The sequence below is a fragment of the Hypomesus transpacificus genome, chromosome 19 (assembly GCF_021917145.1).
Source record: "Hypomesus transpacificus isolate Combined female chromosome 19, fHypTra1, whole genome shotgun sequence".
NCBI classification, from domain to species: domain Eukaryota; kingdom Metazoa; phylum Chordata; class Actinopteri; order Osmeriformes; family Osmeridae; genus Hypomesus; species Hypomesus transpacificus.
In genome coordinates, this window is record NC_061078.1 from 5019076 (window position 1) to 5044447 (window position 25372).

Consider the following 25372-nt stretch of genomic DNA (forward strand, 5'->3'; position numbering starts at 1 on the left):
CTGCGTTGTGGTTAGATAGACAGATAGCTACCACCTATGTATATGGTTGTACTTGTATATTTATGTCAGACGCATACAGCACAGAACACTTTGAAAGAATCCATCAGAAAAGATCAGATCTACAGGCTGGAAGAACCCTTGAAAAGAGCTTAATCCACAAAGGATTTGCTGCTCCAGAGAGGTTGTCCAAGTCATCAAATCACATTTGAATTGTATGACCCTTTTTACAAGCAATGTCACAGAGGGCTTCACCTAAACCTATGGAACTTGGTTGTTTGTGTACAATCGGCTACTAGAGTTTGGCAACTTCACCTTCCTGTGTGTACTTGTGGTACACAGATTGAGAAAACCGTGGGACTGAAGCATTGGTAGTGTCTCTCTGACTGGACTAGTGTGTGACGGTTATAATAATCTACTGCTGTAGTCATTCAGTCAGTGACCAGTGACCAGTCAGCCATTCCCTAACTCACTCAGTAAAACATATTCAAATGCTCTCCCTCACACACACACACTCTTTGTGCCCCCGTCAGGCCTAGGGGTGAAAGGTCAGCTGTGCCACAAAGTAAAGCCCTGTCGTCTCCAGCTCCTCAACACCACGCTGTCCCCTCCCTTGGGGAGAAGAGGAATGTAACCAGTCAGCCCGCCCGCCCCCTGGAGACAAGATATACATAGATTCTTATTTATGTATTATTTTTCTTTCTTCCAGCTTTTGATTGAGTCAATGCAGGGGAGAGAGAGGACCACGCCCCCCCTCAGCAGAAGGGACTGTTTATGAGGTGTGGGGGGGTGTGGAAGAGGACGGGTGGTTAGAGGATAGACTTAACCCCGTCTGTGTGTGTATGTGTGTGTGTGTGTGTCTCTCTGTGACTGTGGGAACGGACACCACAGTTTTGGGTGGGATCCAGCTGCCTGCCTGTCTGCCACACCCAGCCACTGGCTGTACCCTACACACTGTCTCTCTGTACACGCTCTCTCACTCTTCAGCTCTCTCTTTGGGTCCCCAGCCTCCATTCAGGCTGTGCTGTGACTGGATGGTGACCTGGCTGGATACTGGTCGGCTCTCTCTCTCTTGTCCTGCTGGCTGGATCCAGACCAGAATCTCACTGACTTCTATTTTCATCATAGTTTTCTTCAGTTTCTTCTCAGTGAGTTTCACTGGAAGTTTTCCCATGTCTTCCTTGAGGGTTTAGGTTGAGGGACAGCGTGGTGTTGAGGAGCTGGACACGGCAGGGCTTTACTTTGTGGCACAGCTGACCTTTCACCCTTAGGCCTGATGGGTGCACAAAGAGAGAGCGTGTGTGTGTGTGAGGGTGAGCATTTGAATATGTTTTACTGAGTGAGTTAGGGAATGGCTGGCTGGTCACTGGTCACTGACTGAATGACTACAGCAGTAGATTATTATATCCGTCACACTAGTCCAGTCAGAGAGACACTATCAATGCTTCAGTCCCACGGTTTTCTCAATCTGTGTACCACAAGTACACACAGGAAGGTGAAGTTGCCAAACTCTAGTAGCTGATTGTACACACACACCACACTTAGTAGTAGTAATAGTACAGCTCAATTCATTTCCCTCTTTAGGTTTGTGACAGATCATTAAGCAGCCTTACACAGAGACCGTTGTGAGAAGCTAGGAGAGAAAATGACTACTGAATCAGGCTGTGATTCGACAATCGATGACGGAGGCAATTCTGATGCAACTGTTGCATCTGTCGTCTGATCTGTCGCAAGGCTCATCATGACTCTTCCTGATTGGCTAGCAGAACCCTGGCTTGACTGGACATCTGTTGTAGAGTCAAACACCCAGGGTTCAGAGGGGACTTTTAAGCTGTGCAAATCTCTCTTTAAATCACAGCTTTGAGATGAGGAGTAGGCCACACCCTTTCACTATCAATCGCATTGGGATCAAAGGCAGTTTTGCGAGACATCGAAACATGTAGTGCGAAATGCATACAATCTCACTTTAGCGTCTGCTTTCCTGTGGACTCATCTCATCTTTGATGTCTGCTGTTATCTAATGACTAAATAGTACAAGCCGTCCTCAATTCAGTAGATCTCTACACAGACAATAGGCATTGTGGATGACTCATCCACTGCTCTGCTACAGCATGATGTAGACAAGGGGTCAACAACAACAGCCTAGGTACGGCCCGTATCTCGGACTTCCATCCCCTCAGGACTCCATGTACCACAGAGTGGGAAGTCCGAGCAGGCACAGCGTCTCGAGCGTAAAGTTTAGCAGGCAAAACCAGGTCCAAAGGACAGGCTTGTGTGTTCCCCTAAACTTCTTCCACTTCCTCCACACATGATTGGCATATGGCCAACCCTGGTGAGGGTGTGTAGCTGAGCAGGTGTGCGTGGGTGGATGTGTGGGAGTCTGTACAGCAGACAGCGGAGTCTATTCTGGTTAATCATCAACAATGGTTCCTGGAAAGAACTTAATGAAATGCTATGGATGGCCAGGTCAAAGACAGGGTCGGTCCTAAAGCAGGCAGGGAGGCAGACATCCTAGCACGGTGGAGTGCACTGGTCTTAACCTCAGCTGCTCTTCAGGGCTCAGACCGAAGGCGGAAGTGACCTTCTGGTCCCGACGGCTGAAATCTACCTGCTGCTCATTTATTCAAATCAGCTCTCACAAAACACAAAAGCTCTCGTCTGATGCTGCCCGTGCACATTTAAATAATTAACTGCCACCTGAAGCCTCACATAGGCAGGGCTTTAATGAGATCTAAAGCACGACTTATGTCATTACTTAAACATGAGTGAAGGTGCCGGCGTCAGACACAGACTTCAGACAAAGGCTTCAGACACAGGCATCAGACACAGGCATCAGGCACAGGCATCAGGCACAGGCGTCAGGCACAGGCGTCAGACACAGGCTTCAGACACAGGCGTCAGACACAGGCGTCAGACACAGGCTTCAGGCACAGGCTTCAAGCACAGGCTTCAGGCTTCAGACACAGGCTTCAGACACAGGCTTTAGACTGCTCGCATCAGGTCTGTGTACTAGTAGTGGTCTGCTTCAGAAATGCTCGCGTTTCAGCTGTTTCCTTGCGCTAGTTTCACCCCTTCGTGGTGGAAATGATAACAGGGTTTGTAAAATACCTGTTTCCGTTGCAGTACACACACACACCCACCCACACACCAGAGGATGACCTGCAGGGGCCTCTGGCCTCCATATAACTGTCAGCGGTGTCGTTCGGAGGCACCTGGCTGGGACTGTTTGTAAAAACACACGTCCACAAGCACCACCGGGTTGCAAACATGAAAGCGTGGCATGAAAGAGTGAGAGGATGTGCTTCCACATCCCCCCCCCCCCCGCGCACACACACAGATCCGACACGCTTATTGGATTTTGAGCATTGCACACACATTTAGAATGACAACAAGAACAGGATAACAATCATTAAGGTCTGATTGCTGGGAAGCGGCTCCCAGCGAGGAGTCGTACGGCTCAGTGCGAGCGTGTGGAGTTGCGGCGGAGGCGTGTGGAGTTGCGGCGGAGGCGTGTGGAGTTGCGGCGGAGGCGTGTGGAGTTGCGGCGGAAGCGTGCTGCGTCTCTTTGAGGAAGGCCAGCAGGCGAGGAGGCAGGCCGCTCCACGACCCACTCGACGAGCAGGCTGCCCGGCCATACGCTGGCCAGATGGAGCCTGCTTGCCCACTATCTCAGTCCCATCGCCCCGCGGCCACAATGGGGCCCATTCTGCTGAGCGGCAGCAGCTCCGGCCAGGATAGAGGGCAGGGCGAGGGGAGAGGGGGGTGAGCCTTAACACGGCACCACAGCTGCTCGGCAGAGAGGTGGACGCGAGAGGGAAGCGGAACAGGGGTGGAGTTTGGGCTGTGGCTGCCGGCCATCAGCTCTCCTCTCCGTACACAACTACAGATGTCTCTGAAAGCAGCATTGAAAAATCGAACGGGATCTACAGGTTCAGCTGAATGACAAGGTCCTTGCCATTGCTGCCCTCTATCATAGAAATCCTAGGTATCAAGCATGATACGGAGCATGTGTCCAAACAAAAGGTTGACTGTCTGCGTCTCTCATTCTTGTCCGTTGCGCGCGCAGTGCGTGCTGCTGCGTTGCCATAAAGCAACCAACTTTGAATAACACAACTGAAATCTACACACGTTCACTAACATGACAGACATTACAACACACAACATTACGACTATTGTTTTTTTGTGGGGTATCAGCATGCAAAAGGAAACAAAACAGGAACACAACACAGATTAGCTCACTGGCCACTATCGATTTTCCTCACTTCACAAAGCCGTAACCCACATGAAGAAGATAGAGATAATATCACGCATTTAAGTGGAAAAGAATGTATCAAGTAAAGGCCAGGGTGGGGTGGGTGGGCTTCAGCTGAGCTGTCTGAAGACTGGGTGTATGAGAGGCAGTGTGTGGACACTAAGCTGCCAGAAGGTTCCCTGCTGAGTGGCTAAACTGAATTCAGAGCCTGGGGTTAGCTAGCTAGCAATTTAAATTGTCCAGGCCCTCACTGATCTCCAGACTGTCAGTTAAGATGGGGGAGAGAATAAAACAACCTCTGTGTGACATGTCCACCACTCTTCAGACCTCCCAGTGGTTGGTCCAATCCACTCATCAATCAACCAATCAATGGCGTAGACACAAAACTATTGACAAGGGAGCCAACAAGCCTAGATTGAGAGAGGGTCTGTGGCTTGACGTGGTCGATGTTCTCGTGTTTGGATCAGCCTTATTAGATGAATGTGCCTTGCCTTAAGATTTCACAAATTGAGATAAGCCCATCCCTGTCTCTGCCAAAAGGTGCCAGGTGGACTGAGACCCCCAGACAGAAACAGCAGGTTAGTCTGAACAAACCCAGAGACATAAGGAGGGCTAACATGCTGCAATCTGGTGGAACTATTTCCTGAGGGCATTAACCCAGACCAAATTCCCCAAGCTCTGCTCCTCTCTAGGACCCCCGAGCTATCATGCAGTGTTCCAGTTCGCACATACCCAGATAGACCGCAACCCATTATAAGCAGTTTGATGCTGCCAGCACCCACCCCCTAAAAATGTTGGACATGCAAATAACACGATAAATGATTGGACCATATAGATCATGAAAATACGATCCTAGATCAATGAAAAATGCTTACAGTGTAACAGAACCGCACACCGTTATATCACATCACATTACAGAAACTAAAGACTAACGGGGCAAAACAATGCCAAATCTTGCTCAACATTCAGATATCTGGCCAGGACTCACTACCTATTGCATTGCATGCCACAGCATGCTTAAAACATGTGTGACTTAATCTTGGGGCAAGGCCATTCCGTAACAAACCACTTGACACCAAGCGTCAACACACATAAATGACCATGTTGACAACAACATAATTCTACCTTCCAACACACAATCAGAATTCAGGCAATGCGCGACAATGACAGACAATGCAAGTATATTATAGCTAACATTACATTAATAATTTCTACAGACGACCATAACTACATCCACAATCCTAAAAACGCACATAAAGATAACGATCAAGATAAAGCATGTTTACCAACATTGCATTCACTTCCTCCTCTTGGTTTAAAAATAGAAATGTAATCAATTGTTATTGCACATGTCAGCAGCAATAACTGACACCTAGCTAGCTTAACGCTATCTGCGCTGTTGTTCTCTCAATGGGCTATCCCTCGCCGACGCCACACATCATGACTGTGTAGTGACTGATAGTGTTTGTGAGTGGATCGCAGTCAGAGGTGGCTGGCAGCCTGGCTACTAATACGCGCTAGCTAGCTAGCTAATTCGTGATTACCTAATTAAAGCGCTTGGTTACAGTCGCTGCTTTAATATACTAAACATTACAGGTAGCTAATCCTTTTTTTATTTTTTACATACAATAAAGCAATGCATGATGCAAAAGCGTTTTTTTCAAACAGAAGAAACAGCAAAGATGTGTCATTTGAAAGGTTTTCCTGTGTCAAGATGTTGCAGTGCACAGCGGGAGAAAAAACACTGCTTGATTTGAGAGTAGTCAGTGCAACTCACCGTAAGATATCCCTTTAGGTTGACCAGATGTTCTCACAAATGAACGAAGCAGGCCATGAAAAGAAGTCTGTTAATGCGGGCATCAAATATGTCTACGGAAAAATAGGACAATCCCAACGTTCGGCTGTATACTCTGCCGAGTTCGCACAGGCCTTGTAAAGGAAATGGTCTCCCCTCCGTCCAACCAGCAGCGATGCGCAGGCGCATTCCCGTTCCTGTCTAAAGGCACAAAAAAGGACACTAGTGAGCTCTGAGCACAGCCGTGTGGTCAAACAAGTGAGGTGGAACTAGGCTGCTTGAACATGTCAATGTAGGTTGTTTACCCATGTTTGGATATCTAACTTGCAGACAATCATGTCGATGGAGAATAATAATAAATGACTCGTTCCACAAAAAAAGCTAATTGATTCACAAAGACAGTCAGATTTGGTATGTGTGCCATGTGAGCACAGTAAAAAGAAATACAGTTGAAATGGTTAGCATTAGGAATGAGGACAACGGCGATGATTATTATTTTATTCAAACATGTGAGTGGCAACTGAAACATGTAAATTACATTGTATCAACATTAATTGGCAGTCTGGGTACTTTTTGAAGCATATATATCAACACACTACATAATGAGCTGTAAACAACAGAGCTCAAGGCCATAACTGAATAACAATCCCCACATAAATCCTGGAGGCGAACGTGTTAAAAAATCCTGGAGGCGCACTTGTTAATTTCATAAATTGTCTGGTCTGTTTTGCACCCAAAAACGGGTTAAATAAACCAAAGCAATGGAATTGTTTCCGTCTGTATTTCAAGTCCGCTTATATCTCAAAATATACCCCCTGGGGGACAGACTTCGTAACTTGATCCATAAGAAACAAACTAAAAACCAATAGAAAACAAGTATTTGTGTTTTGGGTAACAAATCTCGGTTTTGTGTGCCCAACAAGCCGGTGAACAGCTACACTATATTTTAGCTGTCATCTCGAACCACAACTTTTCACAATACACAGGCAGAACATTGTTGAAAAGGTTAATTTATATAACCATCCCATTTGCCCCAAACCCAAAACCGGCTGCATCAAAACAGCAGTATAAAAGAAGAAAGTCTATTCCCTAAACGAACAGCAACTGCATATAAACACACTGGAATCACATGCAAATAAATTATACACAGTGTGGTATTGCAACCACTGGATACAGACATTGGTGGACTCAATTCTAATGGCTGTGTTTTTTTGGAGCCATCCGAAAGGCCAGACAGGTAGCGTTGAATGGCTCTATCGATAATCTGACCTGTGAGGAACCTCAGAGAATAGATGACATGCCAATGCACACAACATATGCTGTGATTGAAATTGAAAAGATGATCTTTGAGTAAAATCCACCAGGCTGAGAGAGGAAGACAACAAAAAGTCAGTCTAATCTACTCAGTGATTGAAACCTGCCATATGAGAACCCAGCCAAACTAATCTAAACCAGACAACCGCTCCTGTTGCAGCATATCTGTCCAGGAGTCCCACGCAACCACACAGAGATGGGCGGACTGCGCTTGGAAAAAATGCTTGGAAAATATCTTTCACAAACATAACTCATCCATCCAAGGAAGTTACTTAGCAAAGAGGCCGGCAATCACAAACTTGTTTACTGAACAGAAAAACATCTAAATTCAGTTTGCCTCAAGTACATTTTAAAGAGCCTGATTGAAAAACATTATTTCTGAAGGCAAACAATTTCTTGCCCCAGTTTAGAGACGCTGGACTCCTCTGAAATGTACACAGAGCTTGTATGATGAGTAGAAGTGGTCTTGTACAAAACCAAGCAAAAGAACCAACAACAACAACCAACATTCTGCATTCTAGATATATTTTTTTGAGGTTACTCCTACCAAGAAACAAACGTCTTATGCCGTGTCTGTCTAATTAAAGAAAAGGCCAGGTTAATCTTTATCTGAAATGCTTGTCATATTTAAATGCTACATACTAGGATGCCAGATACTTGTTAAAAGAGATATGCCAGTGGCAGTAGAGCACAGAGTTTGTCAACTCTGCTGACAAAGACATTTCACACTGCCCATATGAGACCATGGCCATAAGTTCAAAAACAGACAAACCTAATCTCCGATGATGGGTAGTGATACAAATTCATTCAAATAAACACAATCCTATTTAGTGTACATCAAATATTTCAGTAGTCTTGCAAATACAGACCCGCTGTTGAATAGAAAATACATATGCATTTAAATAAATGCAGACAAAATATGTTCACAATAATAACACAATGTAATATCACAATGTATTCCTGAGGTACAATTGAGAAGAGAACCAAAATGATTGCTGGTTAAGTGTGAATTTAGCTTAGCAAAAGAAATACACTTTCAGTGAAATCTGTGCTTATGTGTATTTTTTTATCCTTTCCTTTCCTCTTTTCTTTTTTTTTTTTATAACTGAATACTCAAAAATGCTGAAAATCTAAATTGTTATTGCTGTCTCTTTATTGGCAAGAACAAAATAGGCAACTTTGGGCCTGGCTCAGCTCCAGTCTCAACACATTTCTTCAACAGGAAGTGTGTCTCAGACTCAGCGCTGCTAACAGAGGTCATGAATAGACTCACAGTGGTCAGCACTGCGGGCTGTGTAAACATACTTTGGATGATAGGGAGAGACAGAGACCCCCCCCCCCCAATCACAACACCCACAACCAAACAGGACAGGAACCCCCCCCCCCCTCCTTCTGAGGGTTTCCCTTTAGCAGTGACAGCTCACGCACCCTGTGAGAGTTCCAGGAAAACATACCCCCATCAAAACCATCTGAAGCCATTTCCAGAGATGCTCCATTCAGGGGCTACTGCTCCATTTCCCTTTCAGAGGGCCATGGATGTGCTCCCGACAGGGGAACAATCCCAAGCTGCTTTGACATCAGTAGGGACACATCCATCAACCTTTAGTGTTGCACGTTAGTGACGGCCATTCAAAAAGCTGCACGCACACACAAGCACGCGCACACACAAGCACACACACACACACAAGCACGCACACACACACACACACAAGCACGGCTGCCTGAGGAGCTCCAAAGCCCTGCTACGCTGAATGCAGAGGGATGACAAACTTGCATCCGAAGGGCGAATGGTAAGTGATGCCGACCTCTTGGAACACATGTTTGGGTATGCCAATGTCACAGAGGTAGACTCTACCATGGCCCTCGGCCAGAGGGAGAGGCAGGCCCAGGGCCAGGGTCCACTTGGCCTCCACAACCTGGGGCTGGCCGCCCACTGGAGGGTCCAGGCTGAGGACTGGGGCCCGGTTCTGGTTGGCCCAGCTGGCAGCAGCCTGGTACCAGGGTTGGTCCCTCAGCAGGGGGTTCTCATGACAGTCCAGACAGTTGATGACCAGGTCCACTGGGCTCACCGGCAGGTCTGGATGAGGGAAGAGGAGGAACATTTCAAGGGAGAGTTTGTTGTCCCTCCAGCAGAGGGCAGCGCTGTCTTAATATGGGACTGCTGCACCAGACAAGCTCTGATCCTCATGGTCTCTTTATGTCAAAGATCAGTACATCTCAGCACCCTTTCCACACCATTTTGCATTGAGGAAAACCCAACAAAGATTTATAATCTTTGTCATCTACAGAGTCTCCATACCTAGGAAAGAGTCAAAACCAAGGTGTCTCATACCTTTGACGGTGGCCACCTGCTTGCCGCCAGTCTTGTCGTAGAGGGCGAGCTCGCTGGTGATGGACTCCTGCATCTTCACCAGGTTGGGCAGGAAGAGGATGACCTCAGCGTCGTGATTGGCCAGGTGGCGTCCGCAGCTGATGCCCTGAGCCCCCTGGACGTGGGGCCCACACAGCAGGGCCACCGTGGGCCGCTGGTGCACGTTCTTAGGGGTCAGTCTGGAGGAAGGGGGAGGAAAACCGACTGGTCTTGACGACACATGTTTCCTCCAAACCATGATTCAATATTGCTAATGTGTGTGGTTACGAGACAAGACACCCTGGAATTTGCCTGTAAGTGTCAATCATTATGCGAGTTCTGCAATAAAGCCTGATAACAGTGAGAGAAAGGAGCTTCTCAGCTAGTCCAACACCTTCGGTGTTTGCATTAGCTCCTTCCTGTGCGAGCCTGGATATGGGAGGTGGGAGGGAAGGTGTGTGTGTGTGTGTGTGTGTGTGTGAGGGGGGGGGGCAAGGTTGAGGTCGGCAGCTTAGAAACACCGTACCACGCTATTGCCACGGCAACCATGAAAACAATGTAAGAAACAAAACCAAAAAAGAACATAGGAACAAGGACACCCTCGAACTTGTGCATGGGGTATGTTTATATAACCCTGGTGTGTGGATGTGGCTGTTAGCAGTCAGATACTCACCGGTTGGGCCCCCCCAACAGGGTAAGAGCCATCTGGCTGGCGCACACCCCAGTCATCTCCAGCCTCCGTTCCAGAGACAGCCCATAATGCTCCGCCACAGCAACTAGTTGCTTGTGGAGCTCGTAAGATATGCTGGGAACCACCAGGCCTGAGTCTGGAGAAATGAAAGAAGATAAAACAAGTCTACATGCAGTGGTCATGTGGCACTGGGCCAGAGAGACTGGGTTCATTTTGAGCACAGACAAGGAAATATATTAGGAGGTACTTCTATCTGTCCTTAAACAGAATCATAAAGTATTTCAAGAAAAAGAAAAAACAACGGATCAGTTCCAGTTTCCCTGACTGAGGAGGCCATGGTTAAGGACTACGTCTGTGCACGGATTCAGGTAATCACCAGTCCATGTGGTTCTGAAGCAAACAGTAATAGACTGTGTGTGTGTGTGTGGGTATACTCAAAGTTACATGTCATGGCCACACACACACACTCTGTAGTAATACCCCCAGTATGCAGCTCTAGGTCACACACACACACTCTGGGGACGGGAGTTTCTGCCTAAGCAGCAGAACATCCTCACGCAAGGAGCCCGTTCCCCTGGGAAAAGCTCTTCCTCTGACCTGATCTCTCACCCCATCACGGAAGAGTCCCTCTTTCCTCTCTCAGCCTTCACTGAAGTGCCAAACAACCAGGGGAAATACTGGCAGTCTTCCGAAAAAGCAACGACGAGGCAGATAGGGCAGCAGCTCAGGTCTGTGTTCACACGCACCCACTTGTGTCTCTGCATCTCCCCCTGGATTCACAGCTTGGGCCTGGGCACCACATCGTCTGCAGCCCCCTGACCCTCTGGACCCCCCAGAAACAACCGCTATGCTGGTCTCCTTAGGCCACACATGGGGGTAGCTTGACATAGGGTGTGCATGAGTTCATTTCGACATTTCAGATGTTTTTTTCTTCTTCTTTTCTCCCCTTGATTCCGTTCGACCTACCGCCAGGTCCAGAGGGACCGGCACCACAATGAGATGAAGCGCAGCAGAACAACTACGAAACCAAAGACCTTCACTTTAGTGGGTGAAGGCTTTCGTGGAGTTAGTACGCGATCGGCTCGTAAAGCCCTCTTTTCCGAGGATGGTTTATGCTGTCAGGACTGCCGGGCCGTACCGGGAAGGTAGCTAATACCCCAGTCATTACCTCAGTGACAGGCTGCACTGCGTAGTAGCAGGCTGCGTGGTGGGCCTCCTGGGAGCCAACGGCTAATCCTCAGCTAGCCTGTAGTCCCGAGGCACCTTAGATGGGCTAATCAAAGCAGGGGATGGAAAGCCGCCCGGCTCAGTGTCCCTTTGATAGAAAGGCCACTGGGGGGCAACTAATACCTTAATGGGTCCCTTGAAAGGTGTCCCCAGCTACCGGGTGTTCAACAGTTTCATAAGGCTGCACGCAGACACACTCTCACACACACGCGTGCCAATTTATAAACAAACACACACAATTCCGCGAAACGCACCAGAGGCGAGTACACACGCAACGTGATAACCCACACGCAAACACAGGGTGTCCCGCTCGTTCGCGCACGCACACCTAAGGCGACACGTACACACACCTGAGGTGACACGCACACATACACTCCCAAAGAGACGGATGTCGTGCCTGGGTGTAATGAACCTTATCTCTCAGCTGTCCATGCTCCACCCCCTGCTCCTTTATCAGAGCTTGACAAAGACAGGTAATATGTTACACAGGGGCGGGGGAGGGCGGGGGGAGGGACTTGGTCCGCACAGCCAATCCTCATCCAACCACGCGAGCGATAAGCACAGCAGAGTCAACTGCTCCTTCTCATGCAACCCGCCACTTTGAAGAGGCTGAAAGACAAGTGGAGGTGAGGGGTGAGGGAAGAGGGGGAGGTTATCCTCTTCTCCAATTGCTTTTTTGACCATGCCTCCGGGCGCGTTTGCTTGTAATTCCCCTTGCTGCTGCAGCTCAACACCCTGCTCCCCCTCCCCCGTGACCTAACCCTCCCCATTCCGACACCGTGTTCTCAACCTGTCTCACACACACCCACTCTGCAAGGTGGGTGCGGGTACACACGCAACACTCAACCTGCTGAACTGGGTAGAGAGGAGCACGCAGGCAGCGGCGGTAAAATAAACTGAACTGGAAGCAATTCTTCAAGCATGACAAGGACACCAGAGGAGGCTGCAACCAATACACGCAGGCTGAACGCAGGCCATAAGCAATTCAGACTGCTGTTGAGACAGGTGAAGGGAGGGGGGCAGGGGGAGAGACAGAGAGAGGAGAGGAGAGGAGAGGAGAGGAGAGAGAGAGAGAGAGAGAGAGAGAGAGAGAGAGAGAGAGAGAGAGAGAGAGAGAGAGAGAGAGAGAGGGGGGGGGGGGAAGAGAGAGAGAGAGGAATGGAAAGAGACGGAGACAGTAAGAGAGATAGAGGAAGAAAGGAGAGCTGCATAGCAGGAGAATGAGTCGCTTCAAGGACTGCAGCCCCTGAGGACCTCATCTGGGCCAGTTGCTGCACCTCCCCAACCTCATAATGATGATGAATGCAGGTCAACTGATTGGAACATTCCATCAGATTCCGTGTCGAGGGAAACAAATGATACATGGGAGCAGATACATCTCTGGCCCTCCCTTTCCCAGAGACACCTGGCTCAGGCCAGACTCGGGAGAAGTGCTCTGGGTCAGTCTGTGATAGGACGGGAGAGGGCCCAGCTCAGTCTGGGATAGGGCGGGAGAGGGCCCAGCTCAGTTTGTGATAGGACGAGAGAGAGCCCAGCTCAGTCTGGGATAGGGCGGGAGAGCCCAGCTCAGTCTGGGATAGGACGGGAGAGAGCCCAGCTCAGTCTGGGATAGGACGAGAGAGGGACAGCTCAGTCTGTGATAGGACGGGAGAGAGCCCACCTCGGGCTACTCGGCAGTGAGGAGACTGAAACGAGTTCAAGGCTCTTGGTGGGGTCTGGGGTGCATCATTCACACAGGAGGCGGCGACATTGCCACTTTGCCTCAGCAGGCCGCACAACCAGACGAATAAACAAGCCTCTGCAGTGCAAACACACATCCCCCGCTGTGTGTGCAATGGGAACATTACGCCAACGCAAACCACCACACGTCTGTTGTTCTAGACCCAGACTCAGTCTCGGGGTATTGTTGATTCAAATGTTTACAGTGGCATGGCGAGTATTCAGCCGAGGCTGTCTAGGGCTTGTTGCCCGTGTGTGTGTGTGTGTGAGAGAGAGAGGTAGGCAAGGTGCTGTTTATGTAAACCGTGGACGGCCTGTCTAATTACAGGGTACAGAGGAAGGGGATTAAGATGACAGCATTTAGACTCAGACCTGCCCAGCCGGTAGGGGGGGTTTGACTTCCTCATTCAGCAGCTCTGATCCCAGTACGCACCTTGCATGAATGGAGCTGCAGGAGGTGCAGTGTGTGTGTGTGTGTGTGTGTGTGTGTGTGTGTGTGTGTGTGTGTGTGTGTGTGTGTGTGTGTGTGTGTGTGTGTGTGTGTGCATACATGTTTATGTATGTGTGTGTTTCTAGGAGTGTGTGTCACCAATGAACACAAAGGAGACAAGCTTGGCAACGTTATACCATCCCATGTGAGGCCTCCCATGACTTTAGGGCCACTCAACTCTGTTTCTGTGTGGCTGCCTGCAGGTATGAATGAGAGGCTCGAGAGGTGCAGGTGGGGTGAAGCTACACTATGGACAGGCCTGGCTGCTTTCCCCTTCTCCTGTCACACAGCAAATCGAAATGTATATTTGTACAGGCCTTTTAACAAGCCGTGTCCCAGAGGGCTTCACGTGCGCCCACAGAACACAGCCGCTCACCTCTGGGCTGCAGGGCTGCAGGGCTGAAGGGCTGCAGCTACTGGAGGGCACCCCTGGCTTATCACCCTCTACTAACCAGTTATGTAACACGCAGTGTTGGGAAAGAGTGACAAGGCCGCTGTAGCCTATCAAGGCCCAACACAACGAAACATTGTTTCATCTTAAAGGCTAAATAGTAACCTGAAGTAGAATTCCAGCCAGCCAGTCAGACCACAGGGGGGGGTGGCCTCTCTGGCCAATGAGGAAGCAGCTATCTACCCCTTTCCCTAGAAGGAAAAGGCTATCAGGTACACTGTGTTACATTACAGAATGACATAACAAGTTTATCAAACTCCCCCACATGGCTTCTACAATTTCCATCCAAACCAATAAATGCGTGGTGGGGGCAGGTGCAAATTTAGAGAGACTGCTTCCAAATGAAACTTTTAGTCGATTGTCAATTTAACCCTTTGTCCCCTTCTCAGTGTACACAACATACATTCCTGGTGTGTGTCCACATGTGCGACAATGTGCTTTCATGGGTCAGTGAGTGGATAACTGTGTCTGGCCTTCTTGCATCCTATCTGGGCTGTGTGCCCCCCCCCCCCCCCCCTCCCCCCAGCCGGCTAGCTTCACTGACCAGCCTCACAGTTGTTGTTCCTCGTGCTTGGGTCCCATTAGAAAGCCCAATTATCTTGTGATTTGTCTGTCTGAGAGGCTCTTCTTAGGGCTGTACACCATGTCCTGTCTACGCAGCTGCAGACAGGGGGAGGTGCCCCAACACACATTCATCTTAGGCCTTGTCTGAGTCTGGGTATATACACGAGGGAGGGGGTGTGTGACCAAGAGAGGTTTCGTGTCTGTTTCCTACAGCTGACAACTCTAAACTAATTTCCTGGTCCATCATGGGACGCTCCAAGGAGCACTTCCTTCTCAAGGCACACTGGACCTTGGAGTTCCAACATTTGTTTTGAGAGGTTGTAAGGATGTTTAAGATGTCTGTCCTTCACATCTTACCGGTGCAATACTCCTTCCCTCCGTGGGCAGGAACGCTGATCTGCCGGTACACCACCGGCTTGACCTCCAGGATGTTCTCGTCGTGGCGGTAACGCGACTGCGTCTGCTCGTTTGGCGTGCTGCGGGGCCGCGCCCGCTGATTGCCGTGGCGATCCGAGCCGTCGATCTGCGAGAAGACCGCCGCCTTGTCGAACAGAGCGAGGTTCCCCTCAAAGTCGAAGTCCGTGTCCAGGCCCTCGTCCACGCCGTCGCCGAAACACTCGTCGTCGCGCAGCCTCATGTGGCCTCCCACGTGGCCGCTCTTCACGCCGTTCTTCTTGGGCGTGGCCTGGGCGGACCCCCTGCCGCCGGACGAGCCCTGAGGGCCTGAGGGAACAGGACCGGCCACAGCAGACAAATAAGGCATTAGGGATGAAGGCGGCTAGGATGAAGGCATTCGGGTTGGATTCCACTGACTGTACAAAAAGGCCCTAATCTGGAACCCAAGCTTCTCAACCAGTTGGTCAATATTGACTAATGTGTTAATGAACGTTGTATTTAATCGTAAGTGCATACTCCCCCTCGACACGAGGAACACAATACAGGGGCCCTGATTGACGACGTTTACATACATGTGCAAACAAAACAAAAAGGGAAAAAAAGAAAACGCAAGATGAGAACAAACAAAAAAGAAAAGAAAAACTGGAAAAACCTGGTGTTCAACTCGAACAGTGCCAAGCTCTCACGCTAAGCTAGAAAGAGAGAGGTATAGTCGCACGCGAGTGTCACTGTGACAGCTAGGTGCTTTGGGCTCGCACGCAAAAAAAAAGACACACACAACAACCTGAACCATTGAGCCTTGAACCATTCATGTTGGCCTGACTTTCCCGAGACACAGGTCTGTGGTTTTAAATCACCTTGAAGTGTTTGATCTGACTACAGACTTGCTTAAAGATATGGGTACATAAGGAACAGAGCGCTCAGTTCGTTCAACTGTTCATGTGTGCTTTGGAAGAGAAGCAAACAGTTGAGTGAATCCAGCGAATCCACAGCTGTGATTCATGCTACAAGTGCTAGGTGAGAGTAAACCACATACCTGCATCCCCTTGGCGAAGCTCCAAGACATGGAGTCAATGACATGCAGGCCAGGCTATTACAGTGAATGAGCTAATGCGGAGATCTAGAATACGTGACAAGATATGGGATGTCAATATTGGCATGGCCACTGTTGAGCCATGTTGTCGGAAAACAATCAACTACACAAGTGGGTCAGAGTGACACCTCGTACAGCGCGTGAGACTTGTCGTCGTGCCTGGAAGAGGGAGGAAGCGTGTTCACATGCAAACCGACGTAAGATTGACAGGAGGAAACTCTCTCACACACACACCTTTATCCTTGTGACATCCACCATCCAATCAAGAGCAGGAAGGAAGAGGTGAAGCAGGGTATGTAAACGTAGTTGGGGGCAGGAGAACAGGCCGACACACGACTTCCCATCCAGTTCAACTGACATGCTGACACTGGGATGTCTGCTGGATATGGGGACACGTTTAACAGCCTTATGATACGTTCTTTGGTCAATCTTTGTTTCGTTCTGAGGAATTGTGGGGTGGGTGGGTTCCAGGCTAACGGAAGGTGGGTGGGGGTCCAGGAATGTTGATATAATTTGGATAGTCCATTCAAACATTCCCATTCAACTCTCCCAGAAAGATTGACGACAGATAAATTGGAAAAGGTTTGTGTAGCACTCGTGGACTTGCATAAGCAGAAACCCCCCACCTCCCCAATGGACTAGCCCCCGGGCCTAGTCAGTGAGCATGCCATTGCGTGTGAAAGGGTCTGCCCAACCCCTGCCACTCAGCACTTTGGCCCCATATAATTTGTGCATTAGCTCCTTGGCCGCTGGCCCGAGAACTGGAGATTAAAATAAAAAGTCAAAGGTAAACAGTGCTTCCACAATTGATATTGCCTGGCCTTCTGAGCTCCCTGGGACAACACAGCTTCCTGTGTGGAGGTGGGGGGGCAAGTTTCCTGGACTGGAGAGAGGGAGAGAGGAGACAGACAGAAAACAGAGGGGGCACAGAGGCACGTAAACTGGGCCTTGCATAATCTCCTCTTTAGGAAGACAGACACAGCACAGGAGGGGGGGGGGGGGGGGGGGGTGGGAGTGGAGGAGGGGGTGTTTATTGATCTTAGTCACACACGTATTGTAAAGAGGAACTTTGGTACAGGCCTTTAGCACGCTATGGGAATCTTGGGGGAAGTCACAGCACACAGTGCCTGGCTGGCAGCCTTCAGGCTCGGACTTGTTAGTTAGAACAGAGACTCTAAATGGTAAATAACCCACGTTTAGATCAGACTGAAATAAACAGAACCTGTGAACAGTTAGCTATTGGTCAAGGACTGCTAGCCCCTAGACTATAAGATTTGTCAGCTCAACCCGAAAATGTATAGGACGCATTCAAAAGGCACATCTGAAGATAGTAATGCATTTACATTTACATTTTAGTCATTTAGCAGACGCTCTTATGCAGAGCGACTTACAGTAAGTACAGGGACATTTCCCCCGAGGCAAGTAGGGTGAAGTGCCTTGCCCAAGGACACAATGCAATCATTGTTGACAATCAAACATTGCTGTCTAGCAAACCGATATGCCTACCAATAGATAGAGTATGACATGTCAAGGAACTACACACACAGGTGAACTAGACTGACAATTTAAGCATTGGCCAAATCATGCTAGTGAGCCCCAAATACAACCAAGAGGGCACTGCAGGTCCCCCTTCTTAAGCTTCACCCTGGAACCACCAAGCCTCATTTCTGATTTCTGACACTGTTCCAATATGCAAGCTAAGAGTGTACAGAAACCCTATGTTTATCTGATGATACTTCATGAAGACTTGTTCATTTCATACAGCCTTGTGTGAGTCACAACACAGAGTGACAGGCAGTCAGATTATGTCTTGGCTCAGCTTCAGTGACACTTGACAAATGTGCAAGGGCCCAGGGATTAGGACAGGAGTTGTGTGTGACACTGATATATGTCCTTTCATTTCCTCCTGTCACTTTACACGGAAAAAGATAAACACGGGGACCTTTCTGCTCTGTAATCAAACCAAGAACAAAGAAAAGAAGGTTCCAGGCTGTGACTGTGTTAAAACGTACATAAACATGGCAGGGTGAGAATGTGTGGTTGAGTCTGAGTTTCTTTCTAAATCACTGTTATATTCGGCATCAAATTCGGTCTTTAAGCATTCGTGTTTATAAGCATATTCACAGACTAAACTCATTTGTTTTAGCGGACCAACTTCATCACAAAGCCTAAATCTGGGAGCATACACACATGCAGGTATAACATAAACAGGGAAAGTCCCTTGAAACTGGGGTGAGTTTAGAATAAGAATTGATTCAGAACAGTAGTACGCATCAACACATATCATCAAGATAAACCCTGTCCAGCAAAAATGCCTCATAGCAGGTTTGATACCAGGAGATATGCAGGCTTTTTAAAGACAGTATTAAACAAAAATACATTGTGTATCCTGATGTTAAGTAAGAGTGAATGATTTATGATTATTCACCTTCAGTTGTAGTCATACTGTGACTATGGTGTTAAATTACAGAGAAGGGTTTAGAAGAGGCACGGCAGAGAAAGCGTCATCGGAACAGCATGCATATTGTGGCTGATGGTAATAACTCCTTCAAGATCTTTGTGTTAATACATATAAGTCACAGGATCTCTTAACGCACCTTTGCGAGGGAGGATGGTGATTGGAGCAGAAGTCGAGGCCTGTGTGTTGTTGACCACACAGCTGCCCCTACTAATCTGACTGCTACTGTGGCCTGAGTAACTGGGAGTGATGTCAGTCACAACCCTCTGCCCCACACTGGTCTTGCTGATGCTGCTGCTGTTGTTATTGTTGTAGCTGCTTCCAGTGGCCATATCCAGGACCTTCAGCTCTTTGATATCCATTGCACTGCAGGCACAGATAGTAATTAAGATCAAACCAAATAGAGTTTCAAATAATGTAGTTGAGAATACATAAAGATGCTAAATGACTATTAGTGCCTAGTGGCTAATGGCTAAGTGCCTATTTAAATGTGTATGGGGATCAGATGGCTAAGCGGTTAGGGAGTCTGACTATCGAATGTTGTTGGTTCGATTACCAGCCGTCTGCTTCTGCTGAGTGACATTGTGTCCTTGGGCAAGGCACTTCACCCTACTTGCCTCGGGGGGATTGTCCCTGTACTCACTGTAAATCGCTCTGGATAAGAGCGTCTGCTAAATGACTAAATGTATGGTCTAGTGAGGATCTAGCCCTTCCACATGAGCGAATCGCTTACCTGAATGTGACCTCAGGGACAGGACACTTGACCCCATTATGGAAAGGCTGTCTTAGTGAGATGGTCTGACTAGCCTGGTCCACGGAAGAGACTTCACCCTGATACACTCCCAGAGTCGGGCCACAGTTGATGGACACCTGGCTGCCTAACCAGTCCGCAGCCATGATTCTATCATCATGGATTTTTAAGAAAGGAAAAACAACGGAAACGTTAGCACACTTTTACATAGCTTTCTAGCTAACTGACAAAGCAGGTTGGGTACCATTGGACAAAACATAGGGTAGTTTCCAGAAAACCGGAAAACTAATTTTTAGGCGTTTTGGACCACAAAAGGCAAACGCGTTGTTTAAACTTATTCAGCTAGCTATACTTGCTAGTTTAAAGCCTTAGCCGGGCACCATGCACCCATTTGCTAGATACGTACTGTACTAGCAAACATTTGCTAGCTCTCTGTCATACTTAGACACTATCCCAAAACCCGTGTGATTAAGCACATTATTATATGATTATATATACTAAGATTATATATATTAAGTCTTACTTATCAAACAACAAACCCCACAAAAACACTGCTATCTCCGCGGTGTTTGCAAGTTATCAGTAGCTACTTCGTGCCGGAGCTCTCGCAGAATGTTTATTTCCTGATCTTAGATGCGTCACTTCCTTTACCTTTTATTTTTGTGCTACGGTTATTATTTTTCTTAAATTAATTATGGTTGAATTTTAGACAGGTCTTGGTGACACTTTACAAACAAACAAGTTAAATACCTGAATAGTTGCTTGGTGCTTATTATTGCTTATTGAAGCCGACAAACATGTCTGACTTTGGTGAGCGTGCACTGACTGTTCATGCATTTCTTTTCTTTTTTGTATCTTCGTAAAAAGAAGCAATCCCAGTAAAAAATAAAAAATCTTTGTTAATGCTTTTTTTTTCATTTATTTATGTGAAATTCCAAAAAAACAACTGTACACAAATAATCTGCATTTTTTTCTAAAATAAAAAAAGTCCTTCGTTACATCATAACGTTAATTATACAAGATACTAATACAAATGTGTTTACAAAGTCAAGAATTTAAAGTATTTTGGTATCCTGATAAATTACACAATGCCTCAGTGAAACTGTCACAATATATACACATTTTAGACACAAAAATGTACTACCCAGTACACATTAGCTTAAGCATATACAGAAACAATCACATTTTGGGATGCAAACAGAGCTTTGGTGTCTTATGTCCACATACAACAGCTGTTCTCAGTGAACTGTTTTTATATTTAGCTTAGAAATAGAATCTTCTAGTCTTGGCTCTTTGGCCACCTGGATGAGATTAAGAGAGAAGGCACTTTGTTAAGTAAAGAAGCGATGTAGCCATTTAAAACAGTGACATTCAAATAAAACAAATGAGTCTAACAACCATAAATTACTACATTTGGTTCTTATTGTATTGCTACCAGTTGGATTCGGTCTCCTCAAAATAATCTGATGCATAAAGCTGTGTACTTAAGGGTCCAGAGGCACCTCAACAGCCTGTCTCTCCAGATATCACCAAGAAGCACAACCTAGAAGAACTGAAAGCCACAGATTTTCTGTATGCTTTAAAATGGGATTGTGTTAATGCCCCTTTTTTAATAACTGTCACTGATCTCTGCAAAACACCCATGTGACAAAAGTCTGAATCAGAATTTGGCCTATGTATGCCGTATCTTAGTTGACAGAAGTCAAATGGACCTCACTCCACCTCCATAGCCCTCATGTTGACCTTCAGATGGCAGCGCTTGTGCTTCATGGTCAAGCCGTACTCTGGAGTCATGTCTAGCTTCTCCCCGGGCATCTCTCTGAAGCGCATCTTCTGCACGAATATGGCCAGGAAGAGAAAGACTTCATTCCGACCGATCAACTCGCCAATGCAGCGTCGTTTGCCCATGCCGAAGATAAGGACCTTCTCTCCCTCCAGCTTGTTGAGCTCTGTGCCGTCATTGCTCAGGAAGCGGTCTGGGTTAAAAGTAGAAGGCTCCTTCCACAGTTCACTGCACAGTGGAGACAAGGAAGGGATAAGACTGGAGATACAAAAACACAATGATTGTACTTTTAAAACATTTTATGCAGAAATCCAACTCACGGATCATGATTGACCTGCCACTGGTTGATGAACACACAAGTGTCCTTAGGAATGTAGTAGCCATTGACGGATGTGTCTTTAGTGGAGCTGAAAGAAACAAAACATACTAATTAGCCAGACTGTAGACCAAATTTACCAAATGTAAAATGTATTTTGTTTGATTTTCAGCAGATGAAACTCACCAATGTGGGATGGTGAAAGGCAGGAAGGAGGAATGCCGAAAGATCTCCAGAATAAAAGCTTCCAGAACAGGAAGTTTTGTGCGGTCGGAGAGACGTGGGGAGCGCTTCAGTCCCACCACTTCCTCTGTAAAAAAAAAAGAGCACATCAAGTTTAGATCAAAGTTGGTGTTTATATTTTGGTGTACCTTAAGAGGACTGCATGTAAGATAAGATATAGCAAAACATTAGTATGCTCAATTTTTAAAGCGATTGTGTGCAATCAGTGTCAATAAATGTGATATCACACTTACTTATCTCTTCATGAAGCCTCTGCTGGATCTCAGGGTAAGCCACCAAGTACAGAACGGCCCAGGACAAAGCAGTGCTAATGGTGTCAAAACCTGGAACAGGAACAGGAATGTGAAACATTGAACATCTCTTGGGGACAACTACATCTTTATAATGTGTAGTTTTATTAACGTGTCACAGGTGAGCTGAGGAGAAGTTGGACTCACCTGCCCCAAAGAGGTCATTGACAATGCCAACAATCTTCTCATCTGAAACCTGGACATTGGAGTTCTCATCCAGCTTCCTGTCCTCACAGTGATCAATTAGGGAGTCAGTGATGTCACGGATATTGTCCTGAAAAGTAATAAATAAGAAGAACCTCAGTATCACTGACATCACAAATAACATGTCAATAGTGACTGCAATGGCAGAGAATCTGATATGAACATGATGCATTTAAATAATTACCTTGTCATAGCTGACATAGTGCTCGCTGACAATCTTCTGGATAAAGCCACTAAACCGTGTGTTGATGTCCAGAAACTTCTTCATGGTGCTGCTAGGCAGGAAACGCAGATAAGGCATGAAGTCCGCTGGGTTTCCACTGCCCACCACCCGGCCAAACTCATCGTTCAAGTTCACTATACTCAGAAGCTCCTGGTCGTTATGGTCGTAGCGACGGCCGAAGCACATCCCACAGATGACGTTTGCAACAGACACTACAATATGACGGAAGGGGTCAAAGTAGCCATTCTCCTCCATGACGGTGCTCAGCTGTTTCAACAGGTAATCCCCCTCTTTGCAGATGTGCTCCTCCAGCATGCAGGAGTACTCTGGGGTGGTGCCCTCCAGGGTAGCAAAGGAGCGGAGGGCATTCATAGCCAGCTTCCTGCGGGCACGCCACACCCCAGCCTGGTCGGTGCTGAAGGCCAGGCTCTTGCCATCATTGATAAACTGGAAACTGTAGAGATCTGGTCTGCCGGCAAAGTCATCGCCCTGCTTGATGAGAGCCTGGCGCACTGTCTCACCACCACTCAGGACAACAACAGGCCGCATTCCAATCTGGATCTGGAAGACGGGGCCGTAGCGCTCACTCATCTTGGTCAGACTGAGGTGGGGGTTGTTGCCCAGTTCCAGCACGTTTCCAATGATAGGCAGGGGCTTGGGTCCGGGGAGGCGACGCAAGCCCTCTGGAATATCTGTGTGCAAGTACTTGAGGAGCAGATACACCAAGCAGATGGTTGTTATGGCCACCAGCCCCTCTGCTGCAGACACTGCCCCAATTAAGGGTAGAATCATCAGAGCCATTTTGATTTTTGTGACTTTTGCGAACCTGAAAAAGAAAGAAAAAATACTTCTAGGTGTGCATTCAGAGGTTTAAAGGGGAAAATTGTACTGTGTGATGGGTATGTAAATATAGCGAAATTGTGGTTTAATTGTATGCTTATGAGTCATAAGAAATCATTGAAACTCAAGTTACCAACACTGTCTGGTTCAATGTATGCATTAGTATATAAAGTATACTTTAAGATCTTACACGTGAAAAATCGTACATTTTGCAGCCATACAATGACAATAAGTGCAACAGGTAACTGACACACTGAAGAGAAGCGGTTACTATACTGCGTTGCAAGAGAATGTTCGATAATTTATACGTTCACATTACTCTATAAATGCATTCTAATACATGAATTACAGGCTTATAATTCTAATATTTAGTCACATTTCCCGTTTAAAGTAGATGCTGCATTTAAAATATAATTACCTTGAAAGCAATTAGATGTCGATCGTCTTGTGAGAATAAATCAAGTTCTTTATTAGTGAGGATTGTCGTCCAGAATAGTTAACTCTTAGTTTGCTGTGTCTAAACATTGAATGAGCAGTTGTTTTATAGTGTGCCTTTCAGCTCCATTGGCTGCTTACAGTCTGTGACGTAGTCTCTCTCTCTATCTCGTTCTCTCGCTCTCAGAGGAAAAAAAAAGAAGAAGCTGAAAACATCAATGAAGTTTACTGTGGGTGGAGGAAGGACGTGTTTCACTGCACAGACATATAACAGACGAATTAAAAGTGTATATAATTATTTGCCACAATTTGTTGTCAACGCATCTTACTGAGTCGAATTCAGAAAACTCCAAAGCATTTATCTTTTTTTTTTTTTTACTTTATTATCACACGCTAAAGCGTGATCAAGGATCAAACGATGAAGCCTGAGAGTTGCCTCAGCATTTAAAATAGTAGCAAAACAGCAGATACAATTATGTTTAGTATAATAATTAATTAATTAATTCCCTCAACCAGAAGGTAAGATGAACGAAAATAAGACCATGCTATTGTGAAACGTTATATCGTGCAATAGCTTACTAAATACGCGGTATATTTAATCAATGGGATGACAATTTGTTTTATGGCCCAGGGCAATTACTCAATTGCGTGCAAGTCTCTTCCGGACGGGGGAACTAACAAGTCTAAGACCTTAATCAAGGGACTCACCTTGACAGTCTGATAAATGTTACTTAACCTGTCAAATTGTTCTATTGTACAAACAATGGGCATGGTTGAAGTCTGATAAAAGCATTTATAACGTCAGTACGTTTTAAATCATGTATGCATTTATAGCAAGTCAAATTTACTTTGTGTCCTGAAATACATTTAAATAAGAATATATCATGGGCTAAACCCTTTTGTTTAGCAAATTACTACACATCCAATTAACAACATGGGAAAAGGCTACGTGACCAATTGTCTAGTGATCTGTGGGAGGAACAGGCTTCTAAATCGAGAGATTAGATCATTGCATACAGTTTGTCATTCTCTGTCGTCGTCGTCGTCATCTGCCGCTTGTCCGGGGATCGGGTCGCGGGGGCAGCGACCTAAGCAGGGAGGCCCAGACTTCCCTCCCCCCGGCCACTTCCGCCAGCTCTTCCTGGGGGACCCCAAGGCGTTCCCAGGCCAGCTGAGAGACATAGTCCCTCCAGCGTGTCCTGGGTCTTCCCCGGGGCCTCTTCCCAGTGGGACGTGCCCGGAACACCTCACCAGGGAGGCGTCCAGGAGGCATCCTAATCAGATGCCCGAGCCACCTCAGCTGGCTCCTCTCGACGCGGAGGAGCAGCGGTTCTACTCTGAGCCCCTCCCGGATGACCGAGCTTCTCACCCTATCTCTAAGGGAGAGCCCGGACACCCTACGGAGAAAGCTCATTTCGGCCGCTTGTATTCGCGATCTCGTTCTTTCGGTCACTACCCATAGTTCGTGACCATAGGTGAGGGTAGGAACG

The 25372-nt window shown here is 47.1% G+C and overlaps 2 protein-coding genes across 2 annotated transcripts; both read right to left on the reverse strand.

Moving 5' to 3' along the window:
* Positions 1–6528: 6528 nt before the first annotated feature.
* On the reverse strand, positions 6529–20183 carry LOC124481621 (enhancer of mRNA-decapping protein 3-like). Its single transcript, XM_047041735.1, has 7 exons — positions 20072–20183; positions 19531–19698; positions 18937–19163; positions 15208–15573; positions 10382–10535; positions 9691–9908; positions 6529–9435 (listed from the first exon to the last, which is right to left on the reverse strand). The coding sequence occupies exons 2-7, from the start codon at positions 19692–19694 to the stop codon at positions 9101–9103; spliced, it is 1464 nt and encodes a 487-aa protein (XP_046897691.1). The 5' UTR covers positions 19695–19698; positions 20072–20183; the 3' UTR covers positions 6529–9100.
* A 264-nt stretch (positions 20184–20447) lies between these two features.
* Positions 20448–23981, reverse strand: LOC124481882 (cytochrome P450 1A1). Its single transcript, XM_047042160.1, has 7 exons — positions 23866–23981; positions 22569–23433; positions 22328–22454; positions 22124–22213; positions 21834–21957; positions 21652–21738; positions 20448–21559 (listed from the first exon to the last, which is right to left on the reverse strand). Exons 2-7 carry the CDS (start codon positions 23406–23408, stop codon positions 21262–21264), a joined length of 1566 nt encoding a protein of 521 aa, XP_046898116.1. The 5' UTR covers positions 23409–23433; positions 23866–23981; the 3' UTR covers positions 20448–21261.
* Between the last annotated feature and the right edge of the window lie 1391 nt (positions 23982–25372).